The sequence below is a fragment of the Mesocricetus auratus genome, unplaced genomic scaffold (genome assembly GCF_017639785.1).
Source record: "Mesocricetus auratus isolate SY011 unplaced genomic scaffold, BCM_Maur_2.0 Super-Scaffold_100006, whole genome shotgun sequence".
In the NCBI taxonomy this organism is placed as follows: domain Eukaryota; kingdom Metazoa; phylum Chordata; class Mammalia; order Rodentia; family Cricetidae; genus Mesocricetus; species Mesocricetus auratus.
Window position 1 is genome coordinate 86,313,290 of NW_024429190.1, and position 26,750 is coordinate 86,340,039.

Below are 26,750 nucleotides of genomic sequence, written 5' to 3' on the forward strand. Positions count from 1 at the left end.
GGTAGAGTAAATCTCAGTCCTGGGCTTGAGGGGCTGGCATAGGACACACACTAGTGACAACACACAGCCATGTGTTCATAAAGGGGTAAATGACTTAAATCAGACGAACAGAACCCAGCACAGACTGAGGTGGCATGATCATGTTCCAAGTCTGTCTCTCCGTCTCTGTCTCCCTCCCTCCCTCCCTCCCTCCCTCCCTCCCTCCCTCCCTCCCTCCCTCCCTCCCTCCCTCCCTTCTTCCCTCTTCCTCCAAGAAGGCAAGCCTGGAACTGCTGGTGCCCATCTCTGTCAGCCACAGGGAATAGCTCCCCAAGAGGAAGGGGACAGCAGCACACAGCCAAGGGATGAAGAAAAAGGAACACAAGCCTTTGAGCCAGTGACTCATGTGATGTGTGCTGATGTTCGGCTAAGCCACTCTGTCACTAAGTGACATTCAGGCTTAGGCTTCTCCCCAGGCCTCTATTTTCTACATGCCAAATCCAAGATCTCTTGGTTCACAACAGCTCTTGTAACCTACGAGAGGATTATGGATGGGGTGACTGGCACTTTGTTCCACACCCTTAGAGGACACTGGCCATATCTCAGGCACTTCCCCTAGTAACTCTAACAAATCTGAAGCTCTATGGCTGGAACAAAGTAGCTAAGAAATCGGGTGAGGAGACTTGCTTCTCCTTCCACAGGAAGGGATTGCTGGCATGACCTGCTGGTCCTTCTGGGTGTTGGTGTGCTTAGGTGTCAAGTAAGTGAAACCAATCCCCAAGATCCTTTTTCAGTTCTACCGTTCCAGAAGCTTCTATTACTCCTGGACTCCCCTTCATTATGTATGGTGTGGGATAATTGATTACAATTCTCATATTTGTCTGCTTCCTTCTGTTTCAGCTTTAAAAATATTCCATCAGACTCTCGATTTCTGTATTCCAAGTACTTACTTCCTCTCCAATTTCCTTCTAAGAAAACATATTTATTTTTGTGTGGTTGAATATAATGATCCTATTCTCTTCCCACTTCTATATTTTTAAATCTAATTAAGGTGATAAGTTCCTTGAGAGTTGAAGCTGGTGTTTTCCTGTGGGTATAAACATTAATTTTTTTAATTGCCAACTAAGCTGCCAGTTTTGACAGGGAAGCCGGATATGGGTTTTAAGTAATACAGGCAGGAAACAGGTCTTCAGCCCATACAAAATAAATACAAAACTACTGATTTCCCCCACATTCATATCTGACTTACTCATTTATAATCTTAGTCTGAGTTGATGTTCTCCCACAGAAATTCATGTGAGCTCCATGGTGACAGGACCAAAATCGAGTCATCAGGTGACCTGCCAAGTGTCACCCAGGTAAATAATATGGCAAACCAAAAAAAAAAAAAAAAAAAAAAAAAAAAAAAACAGAACATCAGGTGACCTTCCTGGTGTCACTTATGTAAATAATATGGTCATTTCTGGTCAGCAGGCTTTTTCTTTTCCCAGCAGGGGTGAAAGGTCAGTCCTAAGATAACGGAACATCAGCTTCACAGCTCCTCATTTCGAGCTCTCTAGTGACTCACTAGCTCAGGAGTTTGGATAGATCAAGTGGCTGGGCCATGAGTGGCCGCACGATCTGTTCCCCGCAGAAAGGGCTGCCCAGAGGGAATGGTGCACACACATTCTTCACACTGGCTGTCTAGCCCATACTTATTCCTGGGGGCTCTGTATGAACAGGCCTTTAGCTCCAAGGGCCATAATGGGTGCCTCTTGGCAAACAAAATTAAATTATGTGGAGACAGAGGTCAAAGGTTTGGCTGGCAAGCAGTTCAAGGCCGCTGTCAAGAGCCTGCTTTCTGTCACTGCCTTTCCATCAGAAGGCCTGCTTCTTCCTACAAGTTACTTCTCATTGTGCTTACATGCTTTCTTGTTCACACGCGTTGGAAATGACAGCATATGTGTCCCGGTGTTTAGGAATGGGTTTTGAATTGTCTCCCTTGGGGACTGGTCTAGGTACATGCATGTACTGTGGCTGGGCTGGACAGCCAGCTGGCATAAGATTAACTGCGTAATCCCAATGCCGGAGAGCAGAACCCCAAGCATCGAGGAGAGGGGAAGGTATAGGAACAGTGGTAAGAAGTGTGTGTGTGACTCCTGAGAAACAGCCATCGAGGTTCCTGGCATCGGTAGCAGAAGAAGCCAGGCCCCCTTGCAGAGCGCTGATAACCACTGGGGCTTATTTCCCTTAGCTCAGGCTTCTCCTTAGGGATATGTTTTCTGGAGCAAATCTCCAGCAAAAGTCTTTGGTTCACAGCACAACTCTTCTGATGCACAGTAAAATCACAGACAGGTACCCTCTTGTCCCATGTTTTTGGAGAACAAAGGCTTCTCCAGGGTCCCTGGCTAACACCTTGCCTAGTGACTCATCTACAGTGAGCCTTCAACATGCCCCAAGGTGATGATAAGAATGAAAGATTAGCAATGCCATCTGTGTCTCACCGGGGACACATCCCTGAGACATCACAGGCCTGCTGCCCAGGCCATCTACCTGGCACACATCACTATGGTTTTTTTCTTTCCAGTCTACGACCCGCGTCATTAACCTGGAATACATCCTTAAGATGTTTTAGGCCTGCTGGCTGAGCTGCTCACCATCGTATTCTTTTCTGGGCAAAAGCATCGAGAAGAAAATATAATGAAAAAAATCTGTGTCTATAACATCTATTTATGTTAATGCATAGACAGTCAACTCCCTATTATCAGATGTTTAGAGTCCAATGAGCAATTTTTAATTTATTTACTTATTTTTGTTATTCTTGTTGGGAAGGAATGGCTTAGAAGAGAAAAGCTAACCCAACTTGAGAAAAGTGTCAGTGTCCCCAGTGCCCAAATGTTCCTTCTAAAACAAATGTATGCCACATCTCCCGTCTACAAACAGGAAATTCACACTTCACTAGCAATGTGACTTTTCATTTCATTCATCCCCAGGCAACAGAGGCCCTTACTCCCACTGTCAGGGCAAGGGTACAGAGGAGTGCATGGCTGCACTGCCTGTCAGCTCTGGAGCACCCCCGAGTCAGGAACCGTTCTAGAATCTGCAGTCACAACGCCTATCATTCAAGCTTGATCAGAGGGAATCTTGGTGGTTGTTATTTCCATGTCATCTCTGTTTATACCTGGCCGTGACAGCACGCCGCTAGTGCCACATCTGAACGTCACATGCTAACATCCTTCATGATTCGATCTTAGAAGCTGAGCAAATACACTTATAGATAAGGTAAGCAGGGAAAAGCCTCATGCTTGAGATTCCACTTACACTCTTTGGACATTCCCACTTCAAAGCACTTCTGCAGGCGGCAGTACTGACATCGATTCCTGGTGACTTTGTTAATAACACAGTTCTTATCTCGGTGGCAAGTGTAGATCATGTTCTTCTGAATACTTCGGCGGAAAAAGCCCTGCAAGCAAGAAGATGAGCAGATAAACAGCCAGCTTCAGGAGAGAACAAAACCCAACTCGGGATGCATCGTGGGCTCTGGCTGCTGATAAAGAGACGGCTGCAGAAAGCTCCAATCCCAGGTCTGGAGAAATGACTTAGAGGCAAAGAGCATTGCTTTTTGCTCTTGCAGAGGACATAGGTTCTGTGCCCAGCACTCATGTCTAACAGCTCACAAGTGCCTGTAGTTCCAAAAGGACTCTTACACCTTCTTCTTACCTCTTTCTTTGGTAAGCCCCAAAGGCCCTTTTAGTGAAAACTAGAGACGACTGCTAGTAACTAAAACAAACACTAAGCTGATTTGCTTGGAAAACATCAGACAGAGCTAGAACCCACACAGGCTTAGTTAGCTTAACTGACTCTGGCTGGCCAGCTTCAGGGGAACCCACTACTAAGGAAGCTGGCCCCCAAGGTATAACATTTGCCAAAGACATTGTACACATCATGCAAGAGTTAGGACCTTCTGAGAAGTTTTCTGCTTGATTGTTTTTGCATTTAGCTCCATATCATAACCATTAAGATAATGGTTTAGTCTACAAAGCCAGTGTTTAATATCCCAAACTAAAAACAAGACAGGAAATTGGGTTTTTAACATCAAATAAATAGCTGGAATAGCTCTGTCCAGCACAGCAGACACCCTTTCTCTGAAGATGTTATAGAAAGATGGTAATCTTTTAAAAGTCCTGTTTAAGCACAGAGAATTTCTGCCCAAGGAAAACCAATCCTCAGGAATATTGTATTGCTGTGTGGGGGGGCATCAATGAACTCTGCATCTGATTTGGCAGTCATTTCTTGTTTGCTTTCTGCACGTATGTTTATGTGTTTGTCACCATTTATCATTTGTTTAAGTGATTCCTCACCTACCATCCATCCACATTTCCCTCATTTCATCCTTTGAACCAGGTTTGCCATCTACTCTCCTCATTAATAAATAGGATCTGTATTTGATTTTGTTTACATGTGTTTGCCCAGTGATTTATCGTTGTTTTTTTAACTTCCGGACAATACTTTGTTGAGAGCAGCAATACATCCTGAATTATGCAAAGCACTCCTGAAATGAAGCAGACTTTGGTCTCAAAAGCAGGGGCCTTATGACTTCCCTGTCCCCTGGTTGGTTACCACCAGGTAGCTCTGCGGACATGGTTAACGGAGTGCCGCTTGCTCTAATCAAGGTGAGGAAGTAGCAGGTGATAAATGCTTCTCTGCCATCTTTGCTCGCTCCTAATTGCCTGATAGAGAACTGCTGCTCCGAGTTTTAAAAATGTGGAGCTCTACCCTACCAGTTGCTGTGGGATTTACAACCACTCTACAGCCATTCTCCTGAATGTAGGAAATGTGTTGAGCAGAGCACAAGTCTCCCCATGTGAGCACAACCTTGCTTGCAGTCAATTACCACTGCAGGAGCCTGACTAACAACCTCCAGCGTTCAACTCATGAGCCAAGAGCACTCATATAATGCACGTTGTTTAGGATTTTCACACGTGTGCCCTAGGAGTCTATTGTCTAAATAAACATATTGTTGCTGGCATGCTTTAACTGTAAATGCCTAGAAATCTGGTTTAAGATTGGCATGCTGTCAGTAGCCCAGGCACATACATTTTCCAAGTAAACCCGGTGTATTTTTCTACCTCTGGTGCTACAAGAATGCTTAGAATATTAGAAAAAAACAGGTTACAAGTATCCTTGAACCTGAGAAGTGTGGCTTGTGGGTCAGAACACCCTTTTCAGAACACAGCACGACACCACTGGTTCCCAGAGGTATTAACTCAACATAAAAATCTTTCATGGCTCCCTGACCAGGAAAAACATGATGGAAGGAGATAGTCTTTGTGTGTGAGAGGAACAAAGGAGGCAGGGAGATACAGGTGCCCTTTTCATTCATTTAAAACCAAATATTCAGTTCAGCAAATTTTTAGTGACCATGGAGCACAGGAGAACAACACTGGGATATTCAAGGGAAACGAGAGAACTGCAGAACTTTATACATCACTAATTACCCATCAGTGTGGCTCACAAACAGTGGCAGAAACTAAATAGGACTTCTTGGTTTTCCAGATCAGGCTTTGGCTGGGTGTCAGCAGGTCTCAGTTTCAGGAAATTATCCCCAGCGTGGCAGACCCCTTGCTGACTATGACACATGCTGGGAGGTATTTTGATCTGTGTGTTGGGTAAACAGAGACTGTCTGTGATTCACATGGAGTTTTGTGTCACCCACAACTTCATCACTGCCAGAGACCTCACCCCTGCTAGAGACCTCAGCTTCTAGGACTGTATGTGGATGAGGAGGACAGAGGCCCAGGAAATTAATGTTTTAATGCTTGAATATAGGTTGACTTCCTACTTACTTTAACATTATTTAAGATGGAATTGTTTTATCTCTGGCCTGACTGGGAAGCCAGCACCATAAACATAGAATATCCAGTGAGCCAATATTCAGATGTAATCTCATGTCTCATGAATAGTAAGTCTACAGAAGGTGTGGCACCCTGGGTCATCCTATTCCTTGATGAGATGGGATCTGAGTGAATGCCAGGGGAACATCAGCATTTACTGAAGGTTTTTTTTCTTTTTGAGGAATTCTGAGTAAACACATGTTTCTTACTATGTGATTTAAAACCACATATATATGTCTAACTCAAAATGAAAGACCTCTTTGTGATGGGACTTGGATTTAAAATATGGGCTTTAGAAGTCCACATATAATAGTTCTTGAAGAAAGTAAATGGTAGACACCTATTGAGAAAAGACCTTCTATTGACCATGAGAAGATGAAGGACCTGGTAGCATCTGGAGAAAGAAAGTAGAGGTTAGACACAGTAGAGAAGGTGTCCTGCTCTGGGAGTCACGACCCCGTCAGTAGCCTCCTCACTGTCCCTGTGACCTAAGCAAGTCACAGTCTTGGACTGGAGAATGTACTGACATGGTCTTCTCCAGCTGCCTCATCCTGGGTTACAAATACATCACTGACCAGAGTGAAGGCCAGGGGTGGCCAAGGAAGAGGCAGTGTCAGAAGACTAGGGAAAGAGATGACCTCCACCAATGAGCAAGAGTGGTGGCTTCCTATACTAGTACAGGACTCCAGTGGCATTCCTTAACCGCAGTGGAGAATGCTCAAAACTTGCTAGATGATTTCTATCTCACCCGTGGGCTACAGAAGGCCATGGTTCTGACTCACTTCTATTATCTGCAGTACGGAAACTTAGAACAAAAGACAATCAAATAACCTCCTTTACTCACATACCTAAAATTCCAAATCCCCTTAGTGGAACAACCGGCTTGAACTTGCTTATCCACAAATCACGTGAAAATAAATACCAGTCTCCTCTCTCCAGATTTTGCCATGTGAAGTTGGGCCACCTTCTCTCCTCTGACACTTCCAAATCATGGCCCTAGAGCCCCCATCCATAGGCCTCCTTTTCCTCTCTGCCTTTAGATGCTGTCATGGTTCACAATGTTCACTGTCTCCCGCAGAAGCTGATGTTTTAAACTTGAGATACTTGTCAACAGTTGTGAATTAGGCCTCAGTTCAGTGTGTAAGAATCTGAGTTCTGAGTCTACCACTCTGTGACCTTTGCTAAGGCCTCAGTTAAGTCTGAACTGGCTTTGGCCTCATCTGCAAACAAGACTTGGAAGTTCCTATGCACTTGGGTGAATATTGTATCAACCACCGCACATCTCTCATATAGCAAGAGTTTGGTGAGTGATCATTCTTGTTACTAGAAAACTCTCTGTCTCTCTCTCTCTCTTTCCCTCTCTCTCTGTCTCCCTCTGTCTCTCTCTGTCTCCCTCTGTCTCCCTCTGTCTCTCTCTGTCTCCCTCTGTCTCCCTCTGTCTCTCCCTCTGTCTCTCCCTCTGTCTCCCTCTGTCTCTCTTTGTCTCCCTCTGTCTCTCTCTGTCTCTCTCTCTCTGTCTGTCTGTCTCTCTCTCTCTCTCTCTCTCTCTCACACACACACACACACACACACACACACACACACACACACACACATTCTGTAATTGAAATATAGATCCTCGAACTGGAAAGAGCAGCGCTGCCAGTGCTTGCATTCTTAGGGGTGAGGCCCTCCCAGCTGCAGGAGCTGTTGCTGTGTTCATGTACCCAGTCACTGATTCAGTAACTTCATGCCAATCAGCCAGCATGGATGGTGAGGCTGTGAGAGCCATGGTTCTTTCTCAGTCTGTATTGTGGGTTGAGCACAGAATGTTCCCTATGGATTTGCATATTTGAACCCTTGGTCTGCATCTGGTGGTGCTGTTTGGAAGGCTCTGGAACCTCTAGTGAGTGGAGCCTTGGTGGAAGAAGTGTGTCACTGGGGCAGGCTTTGGGCACTCACAACCAGGCCCCAGGCCCCACCTGATCTTCTTTGGATGCTTTCTGAGCATAGATGCAGTGTGAGCAGCCTCCTGTTTCTGTTGCCATCACTTCCTTGCCTTAGGCATGGCTTCCCCACCATAATGGACTATATCCCTCTGGAGCTATAAGCCACAACAAACCCTTTCTTCCTTGTTGTCTGTGTGCTTTGTTGCAGCAACAGACAAAAAAAAAATAAGACAACCTATAAGAAATGATGACAAGTGAGGTCTGTTAAAGATTCTACAGAGCAGTGTGGTGAGAACCTTACATGTGACTGCAGCTAAGAGACTGAGAAGAGTGTGGTAAGAACTTTAGCAGGATCAGGCCGTGAGAAAGATCAGCCAGGTATTATGACATACCAGGTTATAATAAAATTCTGATTGATTAAATGAAAGTAATGGAATCCAAATGAGTTGGAGGGATGCATCACCTGATCTGGGCTCTAGAGAAGGGTAGGATGTGAGTAGCAGGTGTTCTCCCAGAGGACTCTCTGGGTCAGCAGGCATGGGGTGGGAGCACAGTGTGAATGGTGGGAGGCAGAAGAGGCAACAGGAAAGTGGTGGGTGTTCAGACTTGAGCAGGTCTGGAAGGAATGCCAAGCGCGGACTAGGGAGACACTGCTCTTCTATGCATAGAGGCCAGGGTTGGAATTATTGCTGGCTAAAACTGCTGAGGGAATTGGGAGTTGGTGATTTCACCATACAGCTAGTTTTTTTTTCATTAAGTAGCTATTGGGATCTTGGCACCAATACACATGTGTAATACCTGAGCTGGGCAGACCACATAGAGAAAAATCGTTACTGGAAGGTAGTGGTGCCATCACTGGCTTGAGTTTGATCATCTCACATAGTTACTTGTGAGGAAGGACACTGTGCTATTCTGAGAGTGAGCTGCAGCTAGCTTTACTCCTGACAAGCCAGGCTTAGATGTGTGGTATACATTATAATGGCTTAAGAATGGGTACCAAGCAGTTTGGTATCATATTTTAGTCATAAAAAGCACTGGGTCAGGAGAATGTCACTCACAAAGCAGTGCAGGACACTGAGGTGGTTGGTTTTATTTATTAACTGGATCCACCCTTTAGTCTCCTGGGAGGAGGCCTCAGTGAGGGATTGTCTAGACCAGGAATGTCTGTAGGGGGTTGTCTCGATTGTTAACAGAAGTGTGGCAAGCACTAAACATCCACGTAGCCATGTCTCCATCCTTGACTATGGGCATGGTATGATTAGCTGTGTTATGTTCCTGCTGTCTTGACTTCCCTGAAATGATGAATTTGAGACTATCAGCTTAAATAAGCCCTTTATCCCATGAGTTCCTTCTTGTCACAGCATTTTATCACAGCAACAGAAACGAAGTAGAACAAACTCGGATGTGTGAGCTGAGCTGTGTCCCAGTTAATTTCTATGCCATGTGAAGTTCAAAGGAAAAGGGAAGACCCAGGAAACTTATGTGTTTTGTTCTGTCATTAAAAGGAAAGGATTCCAAGTCAGTCCATCACAATCCAAGAGTAGTTGGGTGACCACCCTGGGCATGGGCTGCTGAGGGCAGGAGGCAATGGTTCCGTTTGCAGACCTGCCACAAGCAGGAGGAGACTGTGGAATAATCCCCTGGCCACTGTGGGAATCGAGGTTTCAATACCAGGAAACATGTTACCTTACACAAACAAAAAAACACAGTCGGTGGGTGAAAGCCCATTTACGACATCATCTAGGAGGTTAAGAGTAGGCATGGGGCAGAACACCGAAGACCTACCCACCCAGCTGAAAATAGGTGAGAGGGAGGGAAAGAGTGGAAAATGGAGTTTCCTTCTGAGGCAGTGGGCATGGACATAAGGCAAAGAAGACTCCAGGCCAGCCAGTGTTGGGACTGCCTGTGGCCAGAAGACAGAACAACACAGGATTTCTGGAAGACCAGATTATAGCATTTTCCTAGTCTCTGTCAGGTAAGGGTCCCTGAGCGATCAACTTCCCCTATGCCCAGGGGCCATCACTCTCAGTCCCTTCAATCTCCTATTAATTAAAAACTCCCTGTGATTGGCTATGAGAAGGTGGCCTCCGCTCTTGGTCACGAGCCTGAACTTGCAACAGTGGTGATCACAGCTCACACTGTCTGAGTTTGAGCATCCCAAGAAGGGCACAGACCTAATGCCTAGCCTCAAAATGAAATTTTCTATAGGGCAACAGGATCCGGTGAAGAAAGGCTGCTGGGTAATTCATTAAAAACAAAACAAACCTAAAAAAAACCCATGGTCAGGAGAGATGACCCAACTGGATCAAATATTTTAAGTTAGGTTTAAAAAATGTATTTCCCTCAAAGTAAGACATTGGGTGATATAATGGCTATAGATGACGAAGCCTCATGAAAGTTTAATTATCATAATCTTGTTCTAGGGGACACGTAGCAATCCTCTGAGTTTGTGACTAGTCAAAAACCCCAGCCTGCTAATGAAAACCGCCATTCTTTAAAGGTGGGGTGAGTTGTGAACGTGGGGTCTCATGGGGTCTGCACAGGCTTGTGCTACAGAATGTCTTTAGAGAGACAAGCACTTCCAGAGTGTCCTGGGCTTTCTCTCCCCTGAGCTCAGGGCTTCTCTGCTTGACCTTATGGTGGTTAAAAGACTATGGATCAGACAGAATTAAGTAGGACCCACGGTCACCCTGACTTCCCTGTATTCCTTTGAGATACCTCTGAGAAATTCCACTACCTCAGCAAGAGCCAGGAAGGCTCACAGAGGTTGTTCAATGCAGTTTTACTATGGGCTTTATTTCCTCCCTAGAGGACTCTTGGAGGCCAGGGCAGGGGGAGGAGCGAGCACATTAAACTTTTCCATAGTTGCATGAAATTTTCTTCTCAAGACTGGGGTAACGAGGTAAAACTCCAGGAGGGTGCAGATGCTTACTTTTGACCTCTGGATTTCTCTGACTATCCTTCAGAGCCACCCAAATTCAGAATAATTTCAAAAGAAAGTCAAGGACTCAGGGCAGGGCAGCAAATGGATTATCCCAAGAAGTCTAGTGCAACAGGGTACATATTCTAAAGGTGACATCCGGGGACACATTCGTTGTTTCTTGAGAGTTTGACGATGAAGAAAACCTACAGCATCGGGTAAAACACGTTCAAAAATGAAAGAATTCGCTGGGTTCACAAAGTGCTCTTAAATCCGGGCTTGAGAATTTACTTTAAACCACACAAAGACATTTGTTTTCTGGGTTACATGGGTCAGTTCTTTAGAGCTCTTCCACAGTGCATCCCATAGTTACCAGTTTATTATCAGGCTTTTAAAGAGAGCAGGGCAAGACGCCAGTGAATTTGAAGCTTTTAAATTCTCATTACTTTACTGAAAACAAAATGTATATACTTCCTTAGCTAAAACCAGGAGCGAAAGCCTTCCCCGTTCCCATGCTCCAGGAGCAAGTGACCACCCCCTGTTCACCCCCCCCAGCATCAGTCATAAAATTCATTCCAGTCTGGACCTTGAAGGAGGTGGTAAAAATGCTAGGGAAGGAAATAGAGTCAAAATGTGCTCAAATACACTTCAAAACTCTTAAAGAGCATGAATTTTAAAATCTGCAAGTTTGGTGTGCAGTGCTTACCATCCACACAGGCAGGGCTCAACTCTATCATATAACACTGAACATTGCCATGGAAACCCCACACAGCACATAATTCAAAGCCGTTCCACAGACACGAATAATTATGATGGACTTACAATGTTTTAGGACATTAAAGACCTAAATTAGTAGAGAAAAAATGACTACCCACAATTTGATAGGTTTTTCCCTCTCCCATCTCAAGTGGACTAGATTTTCAAGGCAAGTTTGGAATCTTCCTGGTGTAATTTTTCTCCCTGATTTTATACATGATTCCATCCTAAAGCTGAAGTGGAAAGGAGGAAGTCTAATGCAGTATGAGGGCCAGAAAAGAGAAGCAACTTAGGCATTGACATTTATGCCTCCAAAAGCTCAGCAAGTGGAAAAAGCCAGGGAGACAACTCTGCTTGCTGTCAGGAAACACTACTCTGGTAGAGCAGAATCTCACCATGTTTATCTAGAAAATACTGCCTGAGACCCAGCTTCCAAAAAGGAATCTACTCTTGTGTGGAAAAGCCATGTTGATACCACGTGACAGTCTGACATAAGAAGGTATCACCCCACGTCATAGCTCCAAACACTGAGGTGGTCATCGAGAGGGTACAGCATTGCCTGTCCTCATAGCCCATAGAGCCTTTGGCCAGAGACGTTTGTGCAGGCTGGACACACCCAGGGAGTTCTTTCTATACCGAATCTTTGTGATCTGTGGAACTCCACAGTGCAGAGTCCTTTTCTTGTCCTGTGCTCTAGCAGAGAGGAGGGGCAGACACAGGAAGCCACCATCTTGCTCCTAGCCATCCATTGACACAGTCTATTGGAACATTCACACAACCTTGTGTATAACTTTGCCCAAGACAGGCAGGGTACCAGCAACTCTAACACTAGCATAGAAAAGGCGAGACTAGTATAGAATATGAACCCAATGAATAAACAATCATCCACATTCCTTTCTTCTTCTTTTTAAATTAATTTTTTAGGTTAACACACAGAAACCTGAGTCTCATTATGGCAGCTTCATATAGATGTGCCATTGTACCTTGTTCTCAATTGGTCCCCTCTCCCACTTCCTTTCCCCAGAACATTCTTAGTATAAGGAGAAGGAAAAGGAAGTGGTATTTTCAGCAGCAAAGCTCAAATATCATAAATTCAGGCAGAAATGCTAATTTAGTGATTTATTCCAACTCCCCTTCTCTCTCATCAAATTAGCAGAGAGATGGGCTGGAATTCCACCTACAGGCTCCCTGTCTTGATCTTCAGCATTAAAACAGCTACATTATGTCAGCAAGAGGCCAAGATTTGAGATCAAATAGGTCCCCAGTGCAAAGAGAAAGTTCTTTTAAACACCGCAAACTTGCCTGCAATTAGCACATTGGCGTCTCCACCTAAGCCCTGCAACAGAACAATGTGCTCTTGGACCTGCTGTTGTTTCCAAGACCTTCAATTTTACATTCATGGGTCCTACTCCAGTAAGAAGACTTAGCAGAATACGCAGAATTAATTTTTACATTCATGGGTCCTACTCCAGTAAGAAGACTTAGCAGAATACGCAGAATTAATTTTTACATTCATGGGTCCTACTCCAGTAAGAAGACTTAGCAGAATACGCAGAATTAATTTTTACATTCATGGGTCCTACTCCAGTAAGAAGACTTAGCAGAATACGCAGAATTAATTTTTACATTCATGGGTCCTACTCCAGTAAGAAGAATACGCAGAATTAATTTGTAAGTGTGCTTCCTCGCTTCCCATGCTACCCCATTCCTGCTGATACAGAGTGGCTGCCTCTCACCACAGCAGAGGCCAGGGGCGAAACAGTCCTGGTCATGAAAGAGGCACCTGCCAGTGAGTGAGGTCGCTCTCCAGCTTGCAATTAAAGGCCACCTAATGGATGCAGGGGGAGCTGTTTTATTTTCCCGGACAGAGCTCTTATTTTTAAACTCTCAGCTTCATTTTCAAAAATTGCTGCCTGTAGACAGAAGGAACAATCTTTCTTTTGTGAAAAGCTGCACATTTCTGCATCTCCTGCATCAAACTGCACTTCCTCCACAGTCTTGCTGTATGTACAAAGCTTTGGGTGGTCCAGGACAGGCTTATGAAGGGATGGCAGTCCCTGGGGTTAAAGCCTGCTCTAAGCATGCCTTGTCCTGCTCCTGGGTAGGAAGGCTCCTTGAGAGTTTTGGGTGCTTCACCCTACTGTTGCTCTCCGGAGATAATGGGCCCAGAGACCCATTCTCACACTTCTGATGGCCTCCAGAAGGGCAGAGGAGGTAACAAGGAGGGGTGTGCTTCTTCTCCGCCCCAGCTCCAAACACACCAGGCTATCAGAACCACATTCCTACTGTGGAGTTTGGGGGTTATTTCCCTAGGTCAAACAAGACAGAACATTTCTTTGGAGACGGTTGGCCTTCTCCCTTTGAACACATACATTCTCAGCAAGGATATTTCCGTCCAGTTTTCTCCAATGAGTAATTAGAGATGTCCACAGGCAGGTGAAGAAAGGCTAGGCTCCATAAATCACAAATGAACTACATGACCCAGCAAAGGGCGGAGCAGCCTTCTGAACATGACTGAGCCAGGCTGCACTGTTTCCAGACTTGAGGGACTTGGAGGGGGCATTTCTCCTGCTGCCAGTGGGAGTTTTTGCAGCTGGACAGATCCCTGCAGCCTGGACAAGTGCTTCCTTAAGGGAGGAAAGCAGGTACTCTGACTTGCCCTAAATCTGTACTGGGAGGCTGTGCATCTCACCCCCAATTCCTGCTTGTTTTCAATATGCCCTGAGGCCAATGCGGTAAAGACCAGAGGCATAAGTGCACTCACTGCATAGGACACCCAGGGCGGCATCAAAGATCCCATGACAGTGTCAGGCAGTCACACAAAAGGCAGGCTTCCACCTTTCTAGGAAAAAAGGAACAGGAACCCATATGCAGCAATCCTTCCGAAGGAGACCTGAACTAATTTGTAATTTTAAGTTTCCAAATGGCTTTTATGAGCTTGCTTACTCAAAGCATATCCTTTAATTTTTAATTTTTATCTGCACACTGCTCCAAAAACTCCCCGATGTGGGTTCTCTCCGCCCATCTTGTTATCTTGATGGGGGAGGGAAGACAGTCCTGCTGGTCATTCCTCCTTAGGTGTTCTCATTTACAGGCTGGAAAAAAGTGCGGGCATAAATTATTTCCAGCCTATTGTATCTACATCACAGCCGGCAAGGGAAACGGACTATTTTTCCCTTTTAATTGTATTGGTATCTTGTCTGTTTTATTGAAAGTAGAGATGGAAGAGGCTGAGGCAGGAAGAGCTGGAGTAAGACATTTAGGGGAAGTAACTGCAACACACCATTAGGAAGGAGCCCAGACTGCGATTTATGCTTTCCATGTGCCTGTCGTCACTGCATCTTCATGGATAAGAGCAGGGTCACCTACCTCCTTATAAAAGTACACACAGCATGGTATGAGGGCTTCCATATGAAATCTGTAACTCAGGAGTCTGGGGCAAAGAAGTAATGTGAGTTCTAGGCCCCGCTCCATCAATGGATGATACAATACTTTCTACCATAGCTAGGCACCAAAGATGTGAATGAAACCCCTTTCCCCCCAAAACTCAGCTATGTCACAGAGCAATAATCAGAGGCGATTCATGGGTGGGTGTGGCTCACCAAGTGGAAAGATTTAGAGCAACTAAATACATGTGTATATATACATACACATTTACAATATAGTCACACAAATAATAACATACACACATACACACTACAATTCATAACCTGTGCCAAGAACCTGATAGAATAGAGCCATTCATAGAATACAGGATTTATAGCTGGACTTGGGCTAGTGCCTTCTCCTCTGTAGACACCTAAGACTGTCTCTAAGAATGACACAAGTGCCCTGGGTATGTCTGTGGGTGGCCCCAAAGCACACTGGACTTGAAGTTGGAGTTTGCACAGGTGGGTCCATCATGAGTGGCAGGCATGTACAGATGATGTCTGGACAATGGTCTGCTTGCCATTCATTTGTCCCAGATCAAACCCAGAACCACTCTTGGCTTCCAGTAAATATTTGCTCATGGAGTTGACATAAATCCACCTGCCATGTGCCCTCCAGCAGCTGAGGAGTGAAAGTACTCAATGGGATTCACAGAGCTTGGGCAACATCACCCTCTGCCAGAGAGACCCTGTAAAAAGTGCTCAGCTACTCTCCCAATTCCATCCTCAACCCCTCAAACTACTTCCTAGGACCAGTGTTTGAGATCTCCACATGTCTGAATGAGAACTTCACTTCTATACAATCTGAGGGACCGATCAATCAGGTAAGCAAAGACCGGAGAAGAGCACCAAATGTCCCAAATACAAGAGACTTTTTGTACTGAGTCAAAACCCAGCCAACCGACATTGACAAGAGGACACAAAAATAAACTACATCTTATGTGATATTTATAAGTTTCATTTCCACTCTGTCAAACGTGATTTGTGGCAGCCCACTTCAGAGAAAACCAGTGCTAGACAATGCATCGCTTTTCCCTCCGAAGCCCACCCAGCCCCCAACCAGTGTGAGCTTCAAACTGAACTGATGACCTCTTCAGTCATTGCCGTCTGCCCAGGACAGCCTCACATCATCTCAAGACACCGTGTGTGAGAAGCCACAGCCAGGAATTTTCTACCTGTGCCCTGAAGGGGACCAGGGCAAGCAAGAGGACCCTGCTTTCCTTCCAATCTGCCTTCTTCAATAAAAGGGAAAAATAAATGGAAATGAAAAGTATACAATTAAAACAATTACATTTTGCTTCCTTTTGCTAATGTCTGTAAGATGATTTTTTTGGCCTGGCAGGGACTCCAGATGGGTCATATAATGAATATAATTTAATATGTAGGACCTGGAGTTAACAGAAACACATTTTTTCCTAGTCAGAAAGTAGCAGGCCATCTCACATTGCTTAATATAGAACACTACTACCTGCTGCTGTGTCTCTTTTCTCATTGCTCATTGGCCTTTAATCCTAACATCAGTGTGGCCAGACCTCAAGCCATCAAACCGGAAGCTGTCACTGTCCAGTGATGGGCCAGCATACTGCACAATTCCCAAAAGACCAGAGACTGCTAACTGCTCACCCTGCTTTTCCTCCTGGGTCTCAGGATTTATGCTGCCAATTAAGGCCATAACAAGTGCCCCAGGTTGACCTGCTAGGAGCAAGAATTAATTAAGCACAGTATTTCTTAGTAAGGAATGACACTTCCCCAAATGAGTTACCCAAGGTAGCCGTGTTGCTGACATGGCTGTTACATGCGGGACTCCTAATTGTGAAAGCAAGTCGAACACTCCAAGGACATAGGTTAGTTTATGCTTTTAATTTGACAATAAAAGAAAACAAGTTTCATTTTTATTTTTATTTTGGGGGCAAAGAGGATGTTTTGAGTATATATAATGTGGGGCACACAGAATTTCGTACATTAGCAGTATCATATAGCCTCTTTTAGTTATTAACAAAACAAAAGAAAGAAGCTGGGATTCACATTTACCATCTGTCCAGCTTTCAAAAACAAGGAGTTTGTTAGAAAAATACTTCTTACCTCAAACTTTTATGGTACCATAAATAGAACTGAGGTAAAAACAAAACCAAAATAGGCTGAAGTCTCCATTTTGTTCACTGCACCATGATAGGTAGTCTAATTGAGGTTGTGGTGGATTTCTTTCTTTCCCTTTTCCTTTTTAAATTATAATAACCTTCTTAAATTTTCACTCTGTAGTGAGAGAGCAGTCACATACAGCGCACATAGATAGACAGGCATGCCTGGGAGGTGTCAGGAATCCCTTGTTAAAAGACGTGTGTGTGTGTGTGTGTGTGTGTGTGTGTGTGTGTGTGTGTGTATTTCATGCGTGTGTGGTCTGTGTGTGTGTCTATATCACATGTGTGGTGTGAGTGTGTCTATGTCATGTATGAGAATTGTGTGTGTGTTGTGTGTATGTGTGTGTCTATGTCACATGTATATGATACCCATGGAGAGCCTGGAGCCACCTGACATGGTAATAGGAACCAACCTGGCATGCCCCAGAACATTACTCACTCTTAATCACTAAGTCATCTCCCCTGCCTGGGAAACCCTTGTTTATGCTCAACTTACTTTTTTCATGCATAAATAACTTTTAAGCATTTAAACAGTTGAGAAAGAAGTTTTTATCTCTTGACTCTTTAAGAAGTGGTGGAGATAAATCCATCCTGAGTCCACTTGTCTGACAACCTAGTCATCAATGAAGCCAGTGTAAGCTGCCCCTTGAGCGCATCCCCACACAGACTCACAGGCTGCACACCCACTGTTACCAGGCTGAGTCTCTTGATGGGATACAGGGAAACCTGACCCTGATTTATCATGGCAGGGCTCCCAATCAGGAATGAAGAAAGCCCCTAGCCTGGGCGCACTATTATGATTGTGGCGGGAAAGAGGCCTTGTCCTTCCCAGTCCCTCTCATCCAGAAAACTTCCACTCTGAATTGGAAAACTCATCCTCATTCCTTGAAGGAGTGAACATAGCCAGCTTCGTTCTGCAAATCCCTGCAGCCTACTTGCCAATTAATGTATTTAACTCTAAGGAGCGGGCGCTTTTTAATTTAGCTCATCTATCACCAACAGAACATTTTGGTAGAAAATATTAGGATTTTCAAATAATTTTATAGCTCTGTAAATTGCCAACATACCATCTGCAATTGAATTAACATTTATAACCAAACTGAAATAATAAATAAAGCAAATTACGCTGCAAATATTCGCAAGTGCCCAATATGCACTTGAGAATGATAATTAGCATTTTATAATCACGCTTCATTTTCTTTATCCAACTCCCTGTCACATTAATGATAAAATATTTTAAACTGTGCTCTATCAGAGAGCGGCACAGTCTCTAGATTAGCCATTAACTAATGCTCACTTCCATAGACAGAGTTTGCTTCCCAGTCCTAGCCTTGCTTATCTCCAAGTTTTGGGTCCTTGTTTGCCTTGCTACCTAGAGGTCCAGAAAGCTGATGCCGGACTTATGTCTTCTAAACCTGTAGCTCTGTGGCACTGCCCTGTGTCCTGTTGTAAGCAGGACTCTCACATAACACATTCTGCTAAGATAAAACATTCCACTCTACAGTGCAGCTTATTCCGACTCTGAAGGTTCTAGAGGAGGCTTGCTGAGACTCAGGAAGTAGACAACTGAAACTTCTCAGGAAGTCACCAGGAGCTAACCCACAAAGCCTCTCCTTCCTGAAGGTGACATAAACGATGAGGACTGCAGAGACACAGACCAGTCAGGCTATCTGGCAGAGAGTCTCTGACCTGTTACACTGCCTTCAAGTCATGCAGCATGCTCTAGTGCTCCAGGTTTTGTGAATTGTCACCCATGCCAGGCTGGCTTTCAGTGGCACAGTTTCCTTTGAATCATTTATTATGCTCATATAAGTAACTCCAATGAACTAACTGGTTCACTGGGTTGGAGCTTGATGGTATTAATAATATGGTCTGTCATCAATTCCCTACATGGAGTGAGGAGACACTTGCTCATGTCTCCCCCCAAAATGTCATATGACAAAGATGAAAGGAAATATCATTTGAAGATGTATCATACTTGTGCTGGCTAGTTTGTATGGCAACTTGACACAGCCTATAATTATCTGAGAGGAGGGATCCTTAATTGAGAAACTGCCTCCAGAAGGTCCAGGTGGGGAAGCCTCTAGAGCACTCTCTTAATTAGTGATTGATGTGGGGAGGGTCCCACCCATTGTGGGCAGTGTCATCCCTGGGCTGGTGTTCCTGAGTTCTATAAGAAGGCAGGTTGAGCAAGCCATGAGGAGCAATCCAATAATCAGAACTCCTCCATGGCCTCTGCATCAGCTCTGCCTCCAGGCTCCTGCCCTGACTGACTTTCTTCAGTGGTGGACTATGATATGAGAATATATGCCAAGTAAACCCTTTCCTCCCTCAAGTTTTGGCCATGGTGTTTCCTCACAACAGCAACTGTAACTTGGAGAGTACTCTTCTGCTCCAGAGAACTGGCTGGGGTGGAGAAGCCCATCAGCTGACATCACTCAGTGAAAGACACGCCCATCCCCAAATGATCTTCCCAGAAGCTTGCTCCTACCATGCCCTGGGGCCTTTGGTGAAAGCATGTGTCAGTCTTCTTCTACCTCAAATAAAAAGGAATCCAACTGCATAAATGAATAGAGAATGCACAGGTACACACACACACACACACACACACACACACACACACACACACACACTTCATCTAGTTTTTCCACCAGTAAGCAAATTTTCCTCTAAAAACATTTTCTTAAAAAACTGTCCACCTGCACTTAGGAGGCCAAGGCAGGAGGATCATGATTCTAGGCTAGGCTGTGCCATGTAACAAGACCTTGCCTGGAAAAGAAAAACAAAATCACTCAAACAAACACAAATCTCCAAGACTGAACCCAAAATGCTTTGCTTCCTCACGCACGCCAGACGTCTCCCAGTGTCCATCTGCCTTCTAATACAGGAGTCAGCGGCCATGCATGGCTGGGCAGCACATGGCAAGTGGCATTCAAACTGAGCTACGGCAAGGTGAAAGGCAGGTTCCTGCTTGAGAAATAAGCATGAAAACGTTTAACGAGAAAATAGCTTGAGTTGAATGCTAACACAGCGGCCCCTCCAACTCTTTTGTGAAGACTGTGTTCTCCCAGTGAGCTAAAGGAATAAGAAGCCAAATCCAGGAAGTCCAGTGGGGTTTCAGAGGGCAGACTTCTGGTCTCAGCTTCTGTCCCCATCCTATCATGGCAAGTAGTGAATCATCTCTGAGGAGTCACACAATCTATGCCTTGTGTAAATATTACTTCCAGATAAAAATTAAAATTATCAAATCAGTGCTATTCTCTCTCTGCCTCCCTCCCTAAAGAGCCTAAAACAGAACCTGGCACACAAAAGGTTCTTAAAGAACAAACAAACAACAACAAAACCTACTAGTTGCACTAAATGTCATTAGACAGAAGTTTCTACAAGGGAAACAGACTTGTGAAGAGACAAATTAAATTGGAACGAGGGTCAGGTGAGACCAGGACTGCAAGCAAGCCGGATGCAGGTGCAGAGAAAAGAAGTCTGGAAGACACTGTAGTAGGAGGAAATGCTGTGTTTCTAGAACTTTCTACACAGTACCTGACCCTCACCTGAGGCTGCTTACACCTGACAAAGGGAGTGACCTGTTCAGACTTGTGTTGCTGGACTCCCTTTCCAGGTTACCAACAGAAAACACATGCCATGTTACACTGCAGAAACTTGCTAGCCTTCTGTAGAAATGATGTTCCAGATGGCGTCCTTTGACTCATGTCCGCTCACCTACCCTGCATTTGCACAGAAGCCTTGGAGTGCTGACTGCCCAGTGCTGAAACAGACTGCACCTTGGGCTCATACAGAGCTGGGCATACAGATTGTGAACAAACTTCCAAATGTGGTGCCAAGCCCATTAAAGTAGGAGACTCCGACAACAAAGGAGTTTGGCTTGATGTTCTTTCAAAGCATTTCCTTGTCCGCTTACTGCAATAAGCGCTGTGTTTGAGGTACTGGAATGTTTGGAGAACCAGGCAACCCCTTGGTGAAGTCACAAGTAACTAGAGAATCTGTCAGGCCTGGCCCCTCATTCCCATAAGGTGGCAGCAACTCTGCAGTGGTCCCTGGGTCTGTGGATGTGGCTCAGCGTATTTTCCCGGCATACTCAAGGCTCTGGGTTCCATCTCTAGCACTGCAGTGAACAAAGTCTGCCTGGAACTGATGAAACCTCTCACCACACAGGGAATTTCTCAGAAAGGCACATCTCCAGATGCCTTGGATCTCAAATTCTGGCTCTGAGACACAGTGCATCATTTAACAAGCCATCTAAGAGATCCTGACCCAAGTAAAGGTTCCTAGTTCACGGATGACGAGGGATGGCTAAGAAGACAGCTGATGCTCTGCTCCCCCCCCCATGCAGCACTGGACCAAATCAACCCGGGAAGAACTCACACACCATCTCATCCTCCCACCAAGATGGCCAAATACTCAACTCCAGGAACAAAAGAAGCAAAGAATCCTGCCATGTGCCAGTCTGGGCAGAAAATGATCAAGCAGCCTGGACCTTGAAGTTAAGTGAGTGGACTGGAACAACTGTGGCTCTTACATTCAGCATGGTCATCTGAGAGTGAGGAGGGGGAAGGGTGGACCTTCCATGCCATTTGTACCTACCCTGGTCTGAGTCATGGGAGGAGAATTATGCCCATAGGAGAAAAGGAAGTGAAAACCAGGAAGCTTGCTGGCTTGGCTTGGGGACTGTTCTCCACCCCAAACTTATTGCATGGAAGTCATAATACTGCGGAACTGCTGAGAGAATTCCTTCCCTGGGGGATAAACAAACAGTACTCACCCTCTCCTCATAAGGCTTCAATGACAGACCAAAGTATGATTCTATCCGGGTTCATCCTGGGGAACTGATGGTCTTAATGGGTTAACTTTACAGAGCACTAGCGAGGGGTGACATGACGGGAGCTGGGGTGACCCAAAGCAGTCTGCACTGGGAACTCTTCACCCAGCATGGATCATGGCTTCCCCATTGCTGCTAGACAGAACTCTTCAATTAACTTCCCCCACCTATACATTCTATTGCCTCCAGATATCAAGTTCCTAAGCCCCACCCCCATCCCTGGCTTTGTGCTATTATTATGTAATTGTCTGTTAAGTGACTGGGAGGTCAGGGTGCTCCTTTTCTGAGCTATGTCAACAGAATCCACGGGCTGCTGGGTAGTGGGTTCTTGCAAGCACAGCTGAGCTGATGAAGGTGGCCAAAGCTTTGCTAAGAGGACCACAGTCAACAACAGTGACACCCAGGAAGAACCAGTAGATACTCTAATTAGACTGAAGATGCCCGTTGTGTATATATTATTGATTTTCAAAATAATTCCAAGGACCAGATGTTATTTACCTCATTTGGGAAGTTGGCCAAGAAGGAAGTGAGATGTTCAGAATTTGAATTTGGCCAACCCGATTTCAAGCCTCAGGAAGTTTCCTAACCCAAAATGAAGGGTCACACATCACTGATGGGGGAAGGAAGACTCCCATATCCAGAACATTCTATCTCACAAAATGGAGTCTGTGAAGTACAGAAGCAAATGTAATGAAGCTTTTGTAACTTGTGGGTAATGTCTTGTAGGAGGCTCACTTAAGTTCACTATTCGGTCACTCAGGTTCTGGTAATGGATGCATGTGAATCTGGAGACATAGGAGGGAGCCAAACCAGTCTGTGTCACTCCCATGGGGCTGTGACTTAAAAGCATCCTAGAGAAGGAGCCATGCTCAGTGCTCAGCTGGCCTAATAAGATATAACAGAGACTGTTGGGTGGAAACTGCATGAAATATTTGTACCAGGGACGACATGTGAAGGATCACAGGACCCCAAAGTCTGTTGAAGCAAGTGACAATTAAAGGCCACCAAAACCATCTCCATCATTCCATGCATCTCCTGAAAAAAAACAATCAATGAAAGTTTCAAAGTCGAGGATTATGAATTTGAACAAAATCCAGTGTGTTAAAACACATGCCCAGGTTTGGGTTAAACATTCAAATACAATCAAATTGCTTGATGCAATTCAGGGCTTTAATCCAATTTGAAATGCAGAAAAGAGAAATACAGCATGTGTTCAGAGACAGCATGGGTCCCCTAGCCCCATAAACAACAAAGTTCAGATTTCAGGGCAACAACAGAATTGCCTCTTGTTTTGTAATCTGGCATGTCAGAGCAGTGCCAGAGAGCATGCCCAGAGAGCTGGTCTCAGCTTCCCAGTCAATCGTGATGTGTTTCTCACTGCCCTTCCCTTGACACAATGTACTTCACAAATATCCACAGCCAGGCCCAAAGAGGAAACAACAAAAGAAGACAGACGGCATTTTAAAAATAGCCCCACCTTGGGTGGGGTTTGGTGCATGGTTTGGATGCCCTTCCCTCGTGTGTAATTAAAAGCCCACAGACAAATTGCAATCTGAAGACAAAGAGAATCTGGGTTGAAGACCTGGGGCTCACACCCTGCCAAGCATAGCAGGGAGGTGAGCAGCACTTGTGAGGGAACATTGTAGACATTATAGACACACAGGGACCAGAGGGGCTAGGTTAATCAGAGCAGGCTGACTGAAATCAACACGGCAGTCAAGGTGCCATGGAGGTGGGAGCAGATTTTCCCAACCTTCCCTCTGTTGCTGCAAACATTCTGCCCACCTTCAGAGTGCTCCCGCCTCCTCATTTACCTACAAGCTCAGATCCACCCCAGGCCACTCAGTGGGAATAGAGGTGGGGTTGGGACTTAGAACCCAGAACAGAGGCCACTCGGGTCACACCCACCTGCCTACTAATATCAGATTCTGGGTAGAAGCCCCGGGGCAACAGACTCTAAGCGATAAGGGGCCTACTAGTGAGTACACATTAGCTAAATGGGCTCCTGCACCCCAGCCCCCCACATCTTCTTTCCTTAAAATTCAAGCCCCCTCTTCTCTTGCTGCCTGAGAGTCAGAGTCTGAAAACAAGCATGCTGTATGTACTACTCAGCAGCCATGCGGCATGGCTTCCTCTAACCTGTGAGAAAAGATCCCTTTCCCGAACTCTGTCCTTTATGTTCAGACCTGATGACTCTTGTAAGAAAGAAGAGTTACCCAAGTGCAAACTCTGCCTTGCTGTCCCCCTGAGCCCCGTCAGGCGAGCAGTAGGAAGCCCTGTGCTTCAGGCTGTATCAGTTCCCACCTACATTTCCTGGATTCGATCCACACTACTGTAAAAGCAAATGCAACTGACAAACAGAAGCGTCCCTTGTGCCGTCTCCTCAGAGGAGCCGCTCCGTCTCACCTCTTGGAGTCTGGGTTGGGTAGTGAATGCTTTAGCCGACTCAAGTAGACAGAAGGAACACTATGAGATTCCCAAGACTATAAAAGAGAACACATGGCTTCCACAGGTCCTCTGCACCCCAGATTCTGGTGCCCTAGGCTACTGAGTAATGTTTGACTCTGGAGCTGCCATCTTGGGAACAAGTCCATGCCACACCTGTGAACGGCTTGTTGTCCATTCTGGTCATAGCTCTAGCTGAGAACCTCTTCCACTGGAAACATCTCTACTAGCCCCTTAATGAAGGCATCTTCACATGACCCACCCTGTAGGATGACAAGTCACTCCAGCTGTTTTGGCTCAGGAGCAGCAACTCAAGATATCATGAGGCAGATACAGCCTTCTAAAGTAGAAATACAGAGTCTATGAGGAAAAGTGTTGTATACACCTTCAAGATGGGCAGTTTGCTACAATGAGTTGGTAACTGAGACACTCTGAAGGACTTAATAGCCATTTAATCATATACAATTCTGCTTCATGCCCTTATTTTAGGAATAAACTAAAAAGGAATCTGTTTTACCCTTATTACAGAAGAGCTATGAAAAGCAACTCTCTGCCTTCTAAACCCCCTGCATACCTCATTGAGCCCTCAAATTGTCATTTCACTGCTGTTCATGATGAATGGGGAAAGATATTCAGGGCCAGTTCATATTGACTGAGAAATGATCTTTTTTTTTGAAACAGGGTTTCTCTGTGTAACAGCCCTAGCTGTCCTGGAACTATCTCTGTAGACCAGGTTGGCCTTGAACTCGTACATACACCTGCCTCTGTCCCAAGTGCTGGGATTAAAGGTGCGTGCCACCACCACCTGGTGAGAAGTGACCTTCATGATCACACCAAATTAAAATTACCACCTGTGGAAAACACCAGTAAGCCATCTCATCAAGTGGCGCGCTGAACCGAGTGCTGGTCTTAGGTCGCCATCCCCAATCCCAGAGCAGTGTGGCCACCAGTAGTAAGACACCTGAGCATTCAGAGAATTTGCCCTAAAACCAACACTGAATGGTAAAGGACACCCAGTTGTCATTCTTCTTTTCTATTGGGACAGGCTTGCTTACATTGTCCCAACTATCACCTTTATCTGCCCCTTACTTAACCTTTGTCCTGTACAACTTGGACCTTGCACAAATGTGCTGCAATCCTGATGGTTTCCTTCCACATATTTTGCATATTATCTATTATTGATTCGGCAAACATATACTGACACATGCTGCCAAGTTTTGCTGCAGGTGCTTAGAGACTAGTGGGGATGAATGAGGCTAAGAAAGTTCTGGCATTCATAGTGTCTATACACTAGAGAAAGACGGTAACAAAGTACGTAACGGGAAGTGCCACACCAGAGTTCCATGTCAGAATCCCAGCCATGCCAGCAAGAGGCCAGCAGAGCACACCCATTCCAGGAAGACTTCCCAGTCACACGGATGAGCACAGCAGACCCTGGGACAAGCTTCTCATATAAAGACTGTGGTAGCTCCTCTTTGGATTCCTGAAGAGTTCCCCAGTGAGGTAGAAGATATGTCACAATCATCATTTTGGGTGCAACACAATGTTTTTTTCCTCAATTTATCTCACAAGCTGTGCTCCAGAAACTTTTGGAGACATTACAAAGAAGAATGGTATGAAAGAGGGCACAACTAAGAGAAAATGTTTGTCCTAGTTAGGATTATTATTGCTGTGAAGAGACACCATGGCCGCAGAAACTCTTATAAAGGGAACGTTTAATTGGGGTGGCTCAATTACACTTTCAGAGGTTTTGTCCATTGTCATCATGGCTGGGAGCATGGTGGTGTTAAGGCAGATGTGGTGCTGGAGTTGAGAGTCCTACACCTTGACTCAGAGGCAACGGGAAGTCAACTGACTGTCACACTGAGTGAAGCTTGGGAAAAAGACCTCAAAGGCCACTCCACAGTGACACACCTCCAAAAGAAGGTGTGGCCCAGATTAAAGGTGAGCCCTCCAGCCTCAAGGTCTGGATGGATCCCTCCAGCTGGTGGGCTATGGTGACTGTCAGCGGTGCTGGGAGGTGAGCAGGGCCAAACAGCAAGCATCTCCCTCAAGGACAGTGACTCCACAATGCCAGGACTGGTACTCGAGGGAAGGTGCCATGGAGAAGGACCGTGTCTAACCAAGATGCAATGCTTCAGGACTCCGTGATTTTGCATTCCCGTGTTTCAGCAGTTTAAGCCCTATCCTAACACAAATGGAAGGTGAGACCCTTGATTGTAATGGAAGAAAGCATGATTAAGATAATAACCAATCATAGGCTTCACTTCCATCTGGAGTCTGAGCACCAGGGCAAGTAACCAACCACAGGCTCAATTCCAGGAGTACAAGCATCACAAGTTTAACCAACCATAAGCATATTCTTGGTGGTACAGAATGCCCTGACCACAACATTTAACCAATCATAGACATACTGTCTGCTGGAGGTGAGCCTGCTGCTCTGCGC

At 45.3% G+C, this 26,750-nt stretch overlaps 1 protein-coding gene across 7 annotated transcripts in view; it reads right to left on the bottom strand.

Moving 5' to 3' along the window:
* Window positions 1–26,750, bottom strand: part of Rarb (retinoic acid receptor beta) — a 336,441-nt gene that overhangs the window by 71,950 nt on the left and 237,741 nt on the right. For 5 of the 7 annotated variants that reach the window (XM_021233505.2, XM_021233504.2, XM_021233506.2 and 2 more), the window contains 1 exon segment: window positions 3,280–3,421. In XM_021233505.2, the coding sequence (XP_021089164.1) occupies window positions 3,280–3,421 (142 nt within the window). 7 annotated transcript variants of the gene reach the window in all.